We start from the raw sequence: 15238 nt of genomic DNA, 5'->3' as shown, positions 1-15238 counted from the left end.
AGTTTTAGTGGCGCGGCGGCAGTAGTTTTAGTAGCGGCGGCGGTAGTTTTAGTAGCGGCGGCGGTAGTTTTAGTAGAGGGTGGTAGTTTTAGTAGCGGCGGCAGTATATTTAGTAGTAGTATGGGCTGCAGCGGCGGTAGTTTTAGTAGCAGCGGAGGTCATTTTAGTAGTAGTAGCTGCGGCGGTAGTTTTAGTAGCAGCGGCGGTCATTTTAGTAGTAGGAGCAGCGGCGGTTCTTGTAGTAGCTGTGGCGGTAGTTGTAGTAGTAGTGGCGCGGTGGTGGTAGTTTAGTATTAGCGGCAGTAGTTTTAGTAGCGGCAGTAGTTTTAGTAGCGGCAGCGGCGGTAGTTTTAGTAGCAGCGGCGGTAGTTTTAGTAGCGGCAGCGGCGGTAGTTTTAGTAGCTGCAGCGGTAGTTTTAGTAGCTGCGGCTGTAGTTTTAGTTGCTGCGGCTGTAGTTTTAGTTGCTGCGGCTGTAGTTTTAGTAGCAGCGGCTGTAGTTTTAGTAGCAGCAGCGGCGGCAGTTTAGTAGTAATAGCGGCAGCAGCGGTAGTTGTAGTAGTAGTGGCGGTAGTAGTAGTGGCGGTAGTTGTAGTAGTAGTGGCGCGGTGGTGGTAGTTTAGTATTAGCGGCAGTAGTTTTAGTAGCGGCAGTAGTTTTAGTAGCGGCAGCGGCGGTAGTTTTAGTAGCAGCGGCGGTAGTTTTAGTAGCGGCAGCGGCGGTAGTTTTAGTAGCGGCAGCGGCGGTAGTTTTAGTAGCGGCAGCGGCGGTAGTTTTAGTAGCGGCAGCGGCGGTAGTTTTAGTAGCTGCGGCTGTAGTTTTAGTAGCTGCGGCTGTAGTTTTAGTTGCTGCGGCTGTAGTTTTAGTAGCAGCGGCTGTAGTTTTAGTAGCAGCAGCGGCGGCAGTTTAGTAGTAATAGCGGCAGCAGCGGTAGTTGTAGTAGTAGTGGCGGTAGTAGTAGTGGCGGTAGTTGTAGTAGTGGCGGTAGTTGTAGTAGTGGCGGTAGTTGTAGTAGTGGCGGTAGTTGTAGTAGCAGCGGGGGTAGTTTTAGTAGCAGCGGGGGTAGTTTTAGTAGCAGCGGGGGTAGTTTTAGTAGCAGCGGGGGTTGTTTTAGTAGCAGCGGGGGTTGTTTTAGTAGCAGCAGGGGTAGTTTTAGTAGCAGCGGAAGTAGTTTTAGTAGCAGCGGAAGTAGTTTTAGTAGTAGCAGCGGAAGTAGTTTTAGTAGCAGCAGCGGCTGTAGTTTTAGTAGCAGCAGCGGCGTCAGTTTAGTAGTAATAGCGGTAGCGGCGGTAGTGTAGTAGTAGCGGCGGTAGTTTTAGTAGTAGTAGTAGTAGCGGCGGTAGTTTTAGTAGTAGTAGTAGCGGCGCTAGTTTTAGTAGTAGTAGTAGCAGTAGCGGCGGTGGCGGTAGTTGTAGTAGTGGCGGTAGTTGTAGTAGTGGCGGTAGTTGTAGTAGTGGCGGTAGTTTTAGTAACGGTAGTTTTAGTAACAGCGGGGGTAGTTTTAGTAGCAGCGGGGGTAGTTTTAGTAGCAGCGGGGGTAGTTTTAGTAGCAGCGGGGGTAGTTTTAGTAGCAGCAGCGGCTGTAGTTTTAGTAGCAGCAGCGGCGTCAGTTTAGGAGTAATAGCGGTAGCGGCGGTAGTGTAGTAGTAGCGGCGGTAGTTTTAGTAGTGGTAGTAGCGGCGGTAGTTTTAGTAGTAGTAGTAGTAGTAGCGGCGGTAGTTTTAGTAGTAGTAGCAGCAGCGGTAGTTGTAGTGGCGGCGGTAGTTTTAGTAGCAGCGGCGGTAGTTTTAGTAGCAGCAGCGGCGGTAGTTTTAGTTTTACTCTGGTCAGATGAGACTAATTTGAGCTTTTTGGCCATCAAGGAAACCGCTATGTCTGGCGCAAACCCAACACCTCTCATCACCCCGAAAACACCATCCCCACAGTGAGGCATGGTGGTGGCAGCATCATGCTATGGGGATGTTTTTCATCGGCAGGGACTGGTAAACTGGTCAGAATTGAAGGAATGATGGATGGCACTAAATACAGGGAAATTCTTGAGGGAAACCTGTTTCAGTCTTCCATAGATCTGAGACTGGGATGGAGGTGCACCTTCCAGCAGGACAATGACCCTAAGCATACTGCTAAAGCATCACTCGAGTGGTTTAAGGGGAAACATTTAAATGTCTTGGAATGGCCCAGACATCAATCCAATTTAGAATCTGTGGTATGATTTAAAGATTGCTGTACACCAGTGGAACCAATTCAACTTGAAGGAGCTGGAGCAGTTTTGCCTTGAAGAATGGGCAAAAAAAACAGTGGCTAGATGTGCCAAGCTTATAGAGACATACCCCAAGAGACTTGCAGCTGTAATTGCTGCAAAAGGTGGCTCTACAAAGTATTGACTTTGGGGGGTGAATAGTTATGCACGCTCAAGTTTTCTTTTATCTTTTTCTTTAATTTTTTTTACTTATGTCTTGTTTGTCACAATAAAACATATTTTGCATCTTCAAAGTGGTAGGCATGTTGTGTAAATCAAATGATACAAACCCCCCAAAAATCTATTTTAATTCCAGGTTGTAAGGCAACAAAATAGGAAAAATGCCAAGGGGGGTGAATACTTTCGCAAGCCACTGTATGTGCTGATGGGCTGGGCTCTGGGCTGCACTGAGCTCATGGTGCAGATGACTAATGAAACCTAAACAGGGCCTGGGCCAGTCTCTATACATCTGCCTGACCAGAGACACAGGAGAGCTATGCACGTGTGTAGACACACGCACAAACACACATCTGAAAGGACAGAGGTCATTCTGGCACTAATTGAATATTTCAGTCACACTAAATGGTCACTAAAAACGATGAGGAATGACAGGCTACATGATGTTTTTGGTCCGATTTAGTTGCTTGGGATGAAATCTTACGAAAGTGTTGCGATTCTACTTTTGAATTTGACGAACAATTCCAAGTGTAGGTAATTTGTTGTTTTCTATGTCTTACAACCTGAGGTTAACTGAAAAGGCAGGGAAATTATTTGGCATTCAAAGCGAAGGTGAAGCAAGCAACATGAAAGTAGCTTTGATGTAAAGTTAGTTTTGCCAACCCTAGTCTGTTTCTGTCATGATTGAAGTGTTTTGGGGCTTCCCTAGAGAGCATTCAGTATTTCTGTTATAAGAACTTCCACAAAATATCAGGGGATATAAAAATCTGAGATTTTGAGAGGTAAGATTGTATCATATTGAAAAAAATGTACGGCAATGAATATACTATTTTATTAGTAGACCTGACTGTTTAACTCTTTCCTGTCCTAGCTTTGACGGGGTTCCATTTCTGATGCGAGACCGCACATTGAGGAGGACTACTGACGTGGGGAAGGTGTTTCCAGCCAGACAGCTGGACGATGCCTCCTCCTTCAACTGGACAGACTTACACAGCCTCAATGCCGGCCAGTGGTTCCTCAAGGTACCACAATATTACTCACAACCCCTCTAGGGAGGAATGGTTCTGTCACACCTCCACTAGGGAGGAATGGTACGGTCTGTCACACCCTCTCTAGGGAGGAATTGTATACTCATATGCCATCTTTTGCTCTCTGAAGGTTTTTAATCATGCAGTAATCACACCACCCTTTCTTTCACTAGGTCTATATTTCTCCTCCAAGCTTTGGGTCCATTTCATTGCCACTCGGCTGATAGGAAATCTAAGGAATGTGGAGAAAGTGCCCAATTTTATCAATCAAGATTACTTCACTGGATTGAGTTCAAATAGAATTGACCCAAACCCTGATCTCATCTCTCATCATAAAGTGGTGTATTATTACGATTGCCATATAATCTTAGAAATACAGTAAATTGATCAGATTGACTGTGAGTACCTGTGTGGATTCTCCTCTAGGACGACCCCTTCTGGACGGTCCAGTCCATGGCTCAGAGGGAGGTGATGCTGGTGGGGAACCAGAGCGTGTGTAGTCTGGAGCAACTGCTGAAGCTAGCCTCCCTCCATAACCACACAGTGGTGTTCAGCCTGCGACGACCCCCGCACAGACACCCCTGCTACCACAGCTGGATCAACGATACCCTGGAAGTCATACGCCTGTCTGGGATTCCACAGCACCTGGTGAGACAGGCAACACTAGTGTACCCGACTCAGATAGGGGTCCTTTGTAGCACAGTTGGTAGAGCTATGGTGCTTGTAATGCCAGGGTAGTGGGTTTGAATCTCGGGATCACCCATACTTAAAATGTATGCACACATAATTAATTTAAGTCTCTTTGGATAAAAGCATCTTCTAAATGGCATATTATTATATAATATTATTATTATAGATAGTGGACAGAACCTTGTTAGGGCTCAGACCCTGTCCCCCTGGGTTATCTAGGGAAATCAAGAGGAGGAAAACAGCACTCATAGTGGAGAGAGGGAACTGACTACTGTCAGCTTGAAGCTGACCTAAAGATTGCCTGTGACATCCATCACTGTCACCACTGATGTCACTAACTGCACATCTACATGTCCCATAAGTAATCTGAGCTGTCTGTCTGCGTCTGTCTACGTCTGTCTGCGTCTGTCTGTCTGTCTGTCTCGCGGCCGGTGTGTGCGTGTGTGTCTCGGCCGGTGTGTGCGTGTGTGTCTCGGCCGGTGTGTGCGTGTGTGTCTCGGCCGGTGTGTGCGTGTGTGTCTCGGCCGGTGTGTGCGTGTGTGTCTCGGCCGGTGTGTGCGTGTGTGTCTCGGCCGGTGTGTGCGTGTGTGTCTCGGCCGGTGTGTGCGTGTGTGTCTCGGCCGGTGTGTGCGTGTGTGTCTCGGCCGGTGTGTGCGTGTGTGTCTTGGGCCGGTGTGTGCGTGTGTGTGTGTGTGTCTCGGGCCGGTGTGTGCGTGTGTGTCTCGGGCTGGTGTGTGCGTGTGTGTGTGTGTCTCGGGCCTTTGTGTGCGTGTGTGTGTGTGTCTCGGGCCTTTGTGTGCGTGTGTGTGTGTGTCTCGGGCCTTTGTGTGCGTGTGTGTGTGTGTCTCGGGCCTTTGTGTGCGTGTGTGTGTGTGTCTCGGGCCTTTGTGTGCGTGTGTGTGTGTGTCTCGGGCCGTTGTGTGCGTGTGTGTGTCTCGGGCTGTTGTGTGCGTGTGTGTGTCTCGGGCTGTTGTGTGCGTGTGTGTGTCTCGGGCCGTTGTGTGTGTGTCTCGGGCCGTTGTGTGCGTGTGTGTGTCTCGGGCCGGTGTGTGTCTCGGGCCAATCTGTGTGTGTGTGTATGTGTCGGCCGGTCTGTGTGTGTGTCTCGGGCCGACCTGTGTGTGTGTCGGCCGGTCTGTGTGTGTGTGTCTCGGCCGGTCTGTGTGTGTGTCTTGGGCCGGTGTGTGCGTGTGTGTGTGTGTGTCTCGGGCCGGTGTGTGCGTGTGTGTCTCGGGCTGGTGTGTGCGTGTGTGTGTGTGTCTCGGGCCTTTGTGTGCGTGTGTGTGTGTGTCTCGGGCCTTTGTGTGTGTGTGTGTCTCGGGCCTTTGTGTGCGTGTGTGTGTGTGTCTCGGGCCGTTGTGTGCGTGTGTGTGTCTCGGGCTGTTGTGTGCGTGTGTGTGTCTCGGGCTGTTGTGTGCGTGTGTGTGTCTCGGGCCGTTGTGTGTGTGTCTCGGGCCGTTGTGTGCGTGTGTGTGTCTCGGGCCGTTGTGTGTGTCTCGGGCCAATCTGTGTGTGTGTGTATGTGTCGGCCGGTCTGTGTGTGTGTCTCGGGCCGACCTGTGTGTGTGTCGGCCGGTCTGTGTGTGTGTGTGTGTGTGTGTCTCGGCCGGTCTGTGTGTGTGTCTCGGCCGGTGTGTGTGTGTGTGTGTGTGTCTCGGCCGGTCTGTGTGTGTGTGTGTCTCGGCCGGTGTGTGTGTGTGTGTGTGTGTCTCGGCCGGTCTGTGTGTGTGTGTCTCGTTGTATGTCTGTGTGTGTGTGTGCGCAGGTGATGTGGACCCCAGACTGGGACAGGGGGCAGGTAAGACAGGTGGCTCCAGGGCTTCAGCAGACATCAGTAGAGAAGCTGCCGCCTCAAGTCCTTCACCAGCAGGGAATCAGCAGACTGCTGCTACGTTACAGCCAGGCCAGCCCCTATGACATCCGGTGGGTTAACAGGCACAGACACACATACACTGTGTGCTTCTGTATATGTGTGTATGAAATATGAATGTGTCTGTCTGCACCCTCCAGAGAGTTCTCCAGGAGCAACGTGAGTGTGACTCTGTACACGGTCAACAAGCCCTGGCTGTTCTCTGTGCTCTGGTGCAGCGGGGTCTCCTCTGTCTCCTCTGAAGCCCCCAACATCCTCAGAAAGGTGCCTTACCCCATCTGGCTCATGGTAAGTCCCTCACAGCACCCCTTTACTCCTCACACCATTACCCCCCACAGCACCACCCTAGCACTTACACCATTACCCCCACAACACCCCCCTAGCACTGGGGCGGCAGGTAGTGGTTAGAGCGTTGGACTAGTAACCGAAAAGTTGCAAGATCGAGTCCCCGAGCTGACAAGGTAAAAATCTGTTGTTCTGCCCCTGAACAAGGCAGTTAACCCACTGTTCCTAGGCCATCATTGAAAATAAGAATTTGTTCTTAACTGACTTTCCTAGTTAAATAAAGGTAAAATAAATCAAATAAAAAAACACCATTACCCTGACAACACCCCCCTAGCACTCACACCATTACCCCCACAACACCCGCCTAACATTCACACTATTACCCACACCATTACCCCCCTAGCACCCACACTGCCCCAGGCCCTCCTGGCACCCCTCTCTGGGTTAGCAGACTGACTCACAGCAGGGAACACAATGGGTGGTACAGACTAGAATATAGAGCCCATCCTGGGTGAGGTTGACATGGAGTTCAGGCTAGCACTGCATCTGTTACCCACCCTGTGTCTGTCTGTCCTGTCTGCTTGCCTGCTAGTCAATATGGCCACTATCTACACCCTACACACTATCCATCTGATAGTATGGGATCTAGGTCTATGTGGAACTTACATTATTCTGACTAGTGTATTCTTTTGTTATTGTCCCATCTGTAGCACCTTTTGATTAACTAGTCCATTATGCATTACACATTAATTACTGTACCACAATATTATATGAATTTCAATATTACATCATTTTAGGAAGGCATTCTTTGTTCTAGGTTTGTTGCTACCTGGCTGTGAGTTGTTTTAGGAGACAATGCCACCTGGTGGTCTAATGCTGTCATGTTGGGTTTCAGAGTCCAGATGAGTACTGTCTGCTCTGGGTCGCCGCTGATCTCATCTCCTTCACTGTAGTTATAGGAATTTTTGTATTCCAAAAGTAAGTACTCCTTAAAAAAAGTATATATAATATGTTGTGATATCCAATTGGTAGTTAGTCTTGTCTCATCGCTGCAACTCCCATGCGGACTCGGGAGAGGCGAAGGTCCAGAGCCATGCGTCCTCCAAAACACGACCCTGCCAAGCTGCACTGCTTCTTGACACACTGCTCGCTTAACCCAGAAGCCAGCCGCACCAAGATGTTGGAGAAAACACCATACAACTGGTGACCGAAGTCTGCGTGCATGCACCGGCCGCCGCAAGGAGTTGCTAGAGCGCGATGGGACAAAAACATCCCAGCCGGCCAAACCCTCCCCTGACCCGGACAACGCTGGGCCAATTGTGTGCCGCCTCATGGGTCTCCCGGTCACGTCCGGCTGCGACACAGCCCGGGATCAAACCCAGATCTGTAGTGACGCCTCTAGCACTGATCAGTGTCTTAGACCGCTGCGCCACTCGGGAGGCCTAGTACTCTGCTGTTTTTTCTTTGGATGTAATTTTGAAATGTAGTACTAGGTAGTAATCAAGTGTTTTCCTCTCTCTCTCTTAATTATCTGTAATTGCTGCCATAGTGCCTCTGGTAGCCTTTACACAGTTATCACATCTCTCCCTCCCTCAGTGTGTCCGCTTCACACCCTCTCTCCTTCCACACAGCTGTGTGTGTTCTACCTCTCAGAGGCTTAATGCATAATAATGACATCTGTCGTTTAGCAGACGCTTTTATCCAAAGAGACTTAGTCATGCTCCCATACATTTATTACGTATGGGATGGTCCTGGGATTCGAACCCACTATCCTGGCTTTGCAAGAGCCATGCTCTACCAACTGAGCTATAGAGGACCAGCAGGCTCCATGTATACAGCAGGCTCCTTGTATGTTGTACAAGCACACATTAACAGATAACTCTGCATACACACATTACCAGCAAGGCCATTTTCCAGCAAGTGTGTTAAAACACAGAGATGGATGAAACACTAGTTATTTGATAAAGCTCATTTACAATGCCAACACCTTGGCTTTGAGAATCAGCTGGATAAGTATCTCTCGTCAACCAAACAATGTTTCCCCTTACAGTTGTTTGCACTTTGAAATAACATTAAACCAGAAAGTATGCTTCCTTGAATCTTCTGAAAGACTATGGGAAGCTGCTAAAAGGAATTGAATCTTCCTTCCTGAGCCATAATGCTGTTGTGGGATGAAGGACAGCAGACCAAGGCCTCCATCCTCTAGTCTTATGTGTGGGTGTGCTATGCTTAGCAAAGTGCTGGCCGCTGCTGGCTTCTAAACTGACTTATTTTAATCTCTCTGCCTTCTTTCTTCTTCTTCCTCTCCTCTGCCTGATGTGCATGCTCCTCCTCTTCTCTGCTGCATTTTGGCATCTGGCAGCTATCACATTATCAGGTAACTGGGTCAACTCTGACCCACGATGGTTTCCCTTTTTATCTTTCTTCCTCTATCTCAGTGAAGCCAGTATCTCCATTTTTTATTTCTATATACGTCATCATTTACATCTTAGATCTCACTCTTTTTCTCACCTGTATCGTTGTTGTATTTCACTGCTGCCACTTCTCGTCCTCCCCGCTAGAGGGGAGTATACAGTAAATACAACGAGCCTACCACTATTGGCCTTTTAGTGGCAGACAGCAATGCTTTCTCCCACACAGCACAAATGCTTGTGTTCACTTTTATCCCGCATGAGTTTTACTTTTTACATTATCGACCGAATGACAAAGTCTACAAATTCATTCTTGAAATGTATTAGAGGGAAGCACTCATTTTCATTTATGGTGTTGATTTGGACAAAAGCTCTGCTGGGTTATTTTTAAGTGCATTGATGCATTAGCCAAGACACACTTGCTAATGTAATCATTTTGATTTACATGCCTCTATTTGGAAATTACCATAACCAAATGGATTAGGGAAGTAAATCTTCTTGCCTCAAATGTTACTACAGTTGTGATGTTCAAAGCCAGTCACAACCAATGATGTACATAAACTCAGTGGTGTAAATTACTTGAGTAAAAATACTTTCAAGTACTACTTAAGTCGTTTTTCTTAGGTATCTGTACTTCACTGTTTATATTTTTGAGAACTTTTACTCCTACATTACTAAAGAAAATAATGTACTTTTTACTTCATACATTTTCCCTGACACACAAAAGTATTTGTTACATTTAGAATGCTTAGTAGGAAATCAAACAATACATACACGTGATAAGCAGATGTTATTGCGAGTGTAGCGAAATGCTTGTCCTTCTAGCTCCGCCAGTGTAGTAATATCTAACAAATTACACAACATATACACACACATCTAAGTAGGAATGAATTAAAACTATATACATATGGACGAGCGATAGAGCGTAACGGACTAAGATACAGTAGAGTAGTATAGGAAACAGATGTCTTTAATTAGCACAACAGTTTTCAGCTGTGCTAACATAATTGTAAAAGGGTTTTCTAATGATTAATTAGACCTTTTAAATGATCAACTTGGATTAGCTAACACAACGTGCCATTGGAACACAGGAGTGATGGTTGCTGATAATGGGCCTCTGTACGCCTATGTAGATATTCCATAAAACATCCTCTGTTTCCAGCTACAGTAGTAATTTACAACATGAACAATGTCTACACTGTATTTCTGATTTAATAAGATTTTTTAATGGACAAAAAATTTGCTTTTCTTTCAAAAACAAGAACATTTCTAAGTGACCCCAAACTTTTGAACGGTAGTGTACATGTGAGATAAGTAATGCCAGATATGTAAACATTATTAAAGTGGGCTGTAATGTGTTAGTGATGGTTGTTTAACAGTCTGATGGACTTGAGAGCGTTTGTAAATTGGTGTTGGTGTGCCCCTGGCTATCAATAAAATTGGTTTGCTTAGTGTAAGGAATTTTAAATGAATTTTACTTTTGATACTTAAGTATATTTTAGCAATGACATTTTCTTTTGATACTTAAGTATTTGATTTGAACCAAATACTTAGACTTTTACTCAAGTAGTATTTTACTGGGTGACTTTTACTTTAGTGAATTTCTTTTAAATTAAGTTATCTTAACTTTTACTCAAGTATGACAATTGGGTACTTTTTCCAACACTGTATGAATCCTGGATTGCTGATGCTATGTATTGGCCATTGAGAGGCATTGAAGCCACCGGTCAGCCATATTGGCACTCCCTACTGTATTTCAAATAAATGTGATCATGGACAAAATGACATGTATTTTATTGTAGTGGGTACAATAACATTAGTAATTAAACAAATTATACTTTAAGAAATGTTTTATTTGTACGTTTAGTTCACATAATATAATGTAAAAGTATGCATTAAGGTGTCTAATAGAATAAATGGGGGGAAACGAATGTACATAAATAAAGGCATTTCTATAGCTTCCTCACCATTTGTAGAAACTATTTTGGGAGTGCCAGGATGGAGGCACGGTGGCTTCAACACAGCGCCCCCTATCAGTCATCTAGTGTAAATATTAGTCACAGCTAGTCAGTAACTGAAGTATGAGCTTTCAGAGAAGTGGGGATGTCTTTGGCTCAGACTCTATTTGTACGTGTCCTAGTAGATGCATGTGTGCATAAATCATTTGATTCATTCAGTACAGCACCCAACTTCAATATATGTCTGTTTGCTTGGTGTCATTTTGAGGTCAGCCAATTAGAAGTAAAAGACTTTGAGGCAAAATGGTGCCCACACTTGGTGACCTAGAGTATCTCCAAGAAAAATGGGCGACGCATTTTGACATGCCGTTATCTCCATATAGAACAGGTCCTTAAGAGCAGAGACAGCAGTATTATGGTATGACCAGAGGCTCTATATCAGGGCTCTCAACCCACCCTCCTGTAGGTTTCCACTCCAACCCTAGTTGTAACTAACCTATTTCAGCTTATCAACCAGCTAATTATTAGAATCAGGTGCGCTACAATAGGGTTGGAGCGAATACCTACCGGACGGTAGCTCTCCAGGAACAGGGTTCCGAGAGACCTCCTCTATATGACCCCTGTGTGACCTTTCCTCACCAGATGGAGGTTGAGTAGCATGCACAGCTACAACCCTGAACAGATCATGCTGAGTGCCGCAGTCCGGAGGTCCAGCAGAGACGTCAACATCATGAAGGAGAAACTCATCTTCTCCGGTAAGGAAGGACCCCACAGAGAGGAGAACTGGAATTCCTGTCTACTATATTGTGTGTTGGTGTTTGTTTCTCTGGCTCCCAGTACTCTGAAATGTCTTCCACTCCTTTTCTCCTCTCCTTATTTACCACTGATATGATGACATTGGATAGATGAAGTGGATGCCCGGTTGTTTTGGCCAGCCATATTGCTTTCACCTATTAATCAGTGGTCACAGAAAAGGAGACAAGGGAAGGCAGCCATTTTAGGAGTATCTGGGGATGCCAGTGTGTGACCCTATCCCAGCATGCATCTCTGAGTGTTTTATGTAATTGCCCTCCCCAAGGTCAACCGCAGTAGCCGTCTCATCCTGTGTGTGTGTGTGTGACCTGCACTCCTCTCCACCTCACTCTTCATCCTGCCATCTGTCCATCCTCTTCCGGCTGCTGTGACCATTCCTCCGACCATTCCATCCATCCCTCCCTTCCCGCCTCCCTCTGCCTGCCCCGCCCTTCCCCCCGCTCCTCCCCAATCGCCCACAGAGTCCTGCATCATGTATAAGGGCTCCTAGACAGCCCACTGTGACCCACCAGCCTCTCCTGGTGGGTGGTGAAAGGTAAGTCTAACGGGGATGCTGATATGAGTCTTCAATGACCATCAGTCAGTCCAAACCACTCTAAAATCGCACTAGTAGGTCTTAGAAGATACATGGTGACATACAGAGCAAAGGAAGCTAAGGGATTTCTCTGGTGTGGTTTGGATATGCAGTGATATTGTTTTTGATGTTCTATGTTTTCAATGTGCATTGATGTGGTCTGTGTTATATCAGTGATATACCCTCTGAACACCTACTGATGCCCCTTCACTCTTCTGCCTCCCAGAGGTGAGCAATGGTGTGGGCAATGCTGAGGACCTGTACATGGAGAATGGCTTTGACTACTACAACAACGAAGGCATCTCCCATTGACTCTTACTCACCTAATGTGAATCTACTGAATGACACCTGACTCTACTAGCATGTGGAAACTGAGTAAATTAAAACTTCCAAGTGACTTGTGATTGGCTTGTCTGTTCTGATTACTCTTGTTTTACTCAGTGCATCCAGATTGTTCCTCTGAACTACTGATTGATTGACAGGCTGCTGTATTGCTGAAGAATCGCAGGCAAGCGCCACCCATTGCTTTGTACATTCTGTAAATAGGTTTGTTTTTGCTTGTTAAATACAAATGTGGGACTAAAAGCACTTTTTATTGATGAACCAATTGATTTGTCAGATCTGTGGCCTCTTCTCACCTCTAGGTGATTTTTTTTTTTACAATTTGTTTGTCAGAAAAGGGCATTTATTTGAAAATATATTGGTCCATTATATATTGTTTTTCACTCAAACCTCTTTGATTGAATGGGCTCATGGGCCGGATCTGGCCCACAGACCGTAGTCTGCCCACCCCTGCTCTAGATGCTTTGGAGGCCCCCCAGTTACCAATGCTTGTTTATTATTAAGAACCTATTTGTTTGTTTTTAAACTGTTGTTTACTTGCAGTCACTTTATAGCACAGCCAATTCTTAGTTATTTAGAGTATTTTACTACTTGTGCAGCATTGCTCCTATTTCTTGCCACGTTTGGGCGCTACACAAGCTGTTTACAGAGGGTCCTGACTTCTCCGACTACGTGAAATATTTACACGATATAAGATAATGATTTGAACAGCATTTCCTTCATCCATGCATGTGACATACAATATCAAGTGACTTGTGGAGCTGTGCTGTCTCGGGCAGGGCTTGTGTTCAGGCAGAACTGATGTGTGTTTTGTGATGTTTTTGGTGCATTGTGAATGTTTTGATTTTTAAAGGATGTAAACAGTGTATTATGGCAGAGATTTCACCACCTACTCCAAGTATGCAGTTCTACATGGAGTGTGTGCATATTACAAATGTTTTATGTGCTATGGCTGTCTGAGGATTATATTGGAAATGTGATGCATAATAATAGCAATAGTGTTGAGAAGTTTATGAAAGTCAAGTCATTTAAATATTTTGCAGACCAACTTCTCAATGGCATTTGAACAGCAAATTGCATCACAGTGACATTAAAGGGTATATTTTATGTCGTGATGAAGTGGGGTGTGTTATATTAACTGTGAAAATAAAGCTCTAGGCTGTTGAAGGGACAACGCTGAGTATCAGAATGGTTCACACAGGGTCAAGGAACGGATTGACTTGTGTTCATTTACTCTTTTGGTATTTGTGTGCCTCAGAAGTCAACATTAAAATGCTTCTGATACCAAAGTGATCCTTTTATTGTGATTTTTCTAGATGGAAGATAACTGTAACACCATTTAGGTTAGTGTTACTGTTGACTGTGTAGATTTAGCATGTCAACCATATTCCTACTGTATGTGAACGCTTGATGTACAGTGCCTTCAAAGTATTCACACCCCTTGACTTTCCACATTTTGTGTTAGACAATTTAAAATTGATTGGGCTACAGATAATACCCCATAATGTTAGTGGAATTATGTTATTATTAAAAATGAAAAGCTGGAATGCCTTGAGTCAATATGTATTTAACCCCTTTGATATGGCAAGCCTAAATAAGTTCAGGAGTAAAAAGTCACATATGTTGCATAGACTCAATCCAAGTGTGCAAAGCTCTTACACTTACCCAGAAAGACTAATCTTGCTACCTGAGGTGATTCTAACAAGTATTGACTCGGGGGTGAACACTTAGGTATTTTCAATACATTTGCAAACATTTCTAAAACGTTCACTTTGTCATGGGTAGTGTGTGAAGAAACAAATCCATTTTGAATTCCAGCTGTTATACAAAATGTGGAACATGAATACTTTCTGAATGTACTGTATGTTCTATGCAGTAGCCCATGCCAGTAACTAACCATTGTGGATCTCTAACATACGGATGTTTTTCCATCAATTGTACAGTTACGCGGCAAGATGTTACCACATTGCTGAAGAAGCTAGTGAGTGACAATGGTAAATGTCATTTTTTCACGATTTTCAGTTGATATGTGCTGGGAACATTATCACATGTCCTTTTATTTTTTTCTTCCTCCTGTACTAGAAAGTCAGTATCATGGAATGCAGACAGCAAGATGCATCTGTATGTTGTTATTTTCTCTTACAGTAATGGCCATCTCTGTTTGGTCCTGAACTGTGTTTAAATGGATTTCTATGTATATTAAAGCTGGCTTTAATTTTGTTCGCTGCTCTAGAAAATCCCTCATAGAAAGAAAATTCAATGGTATTTACGTAATTCAGGATTTATTTAAAGCAGCATGTAGTACAAGCAGATATCTAAGGGAGCCATTTGAAGAAGCAAAACTTGCAGTACAAAAATATCTTCATCTACATACTCCGTTGAAATGGAATGGTCCAGATAAATTCCTATAGCATATCGCTAGAGAACTGTGCAGTATCTGAGGCACGTTCAACAAGATATGCATGCAAACTGTTTACCTTGTTGAACAAACCTATAAAAGGTATATTATTTAAATGTGTCCACTGTATCAGTCTTGACTAGTATTATGGAATGTACATTCTATACATGGGAATGTCAACAAACATGTTCTCTAATTCCAGGGGCTGTAACAGCCTCAACCATTACTGTCCACCTGCAGTCTTGTGAGACACGGTAACACTTCAAACAGGCACCATAAGCCTAGTCTTGTGTTTTTATGGCACTTACTTACACATATAGAAATACTACAAGTGTCAGCCAGTGATTCTTAATTCAATTGCACCAGAATGATGAGCATGTCCCTTATTTAGAACATCTGTTAGCCTATGCTCAGCTTTGTATGGGTTATTGTTTGAATGTAAAGCTAGTAACGAT

At 44.9% G+C, this 15238-nt stretch overlaps 1 protein-coding gene across 3 annotated transcripts in view; it reads left to right on the top strand.

Moving 5' to 3' along the window:
* The window catches only part of LOC129831837 (glycerophosphodiester phosphodiesterase domain-containing protein 5-like), a 127340-nt gene extending 112735 nt beyond the window's left edge, over positions 1-14605 (top strand). The window contains exons 10-18 of one of the 3 annotated variants that reach the window (XR_008755820.1): positions 3286-3436; positions 3869-4090; positions 5898-6055; positions 6143-6290; positions 7183-7265; positions 8650-8664; positions 11299-11411; positions 11735-12004; positions 12270-12357. Coding sequence is in view for 2 of the 3 variants with exons in the window: in XM_055895331.1 (XP_055751306.1) it covers positions 3286-3436; positions 3869-4090; positions 5898-6055; positions 6143-6290; positions 7183-7265; positions 8650-8664; positions 11299-11411; positions 12270-12355 (976 nt within the window). In the remaining variant the exon portion in view is untranslated. Of the gene's footprint in view, positions 1-3285; positions 3437-3868; positions 4091-5897; positions 6056-6142; positions 6291-7182; positions 7266-8649; positions 8665-11298; positions 11412-11734; positions 12005-12269 lie in introns of all 3 variants that reach the window. The other 2 variants (XM_055895331.1, XM_055895332.1) reach the window with 2 other exon arrangements.
* Positions 14606-15238: the final 633 nt, after the last annotated feature.

Source organism: Salvelinus fontinalis, chromosome 33, assembly GCF_029448725.1.
Source record: "Salvelinus fontinalis isolate EN_2023a chromosome 33, ASM2944872v1, whole genome shotgun sequence".
Lineage (NCBI taxonomy): Eukaryota > Metazoa > Chordata > Actinopteri > Salmoniformes > Salmonidae > Salvelinus > Salvelinus fontinalis.
Note: the sequence above shows the minus strand (reverse complement) of the source record. Positions and strands in the feature narration are given on the sequence as shown.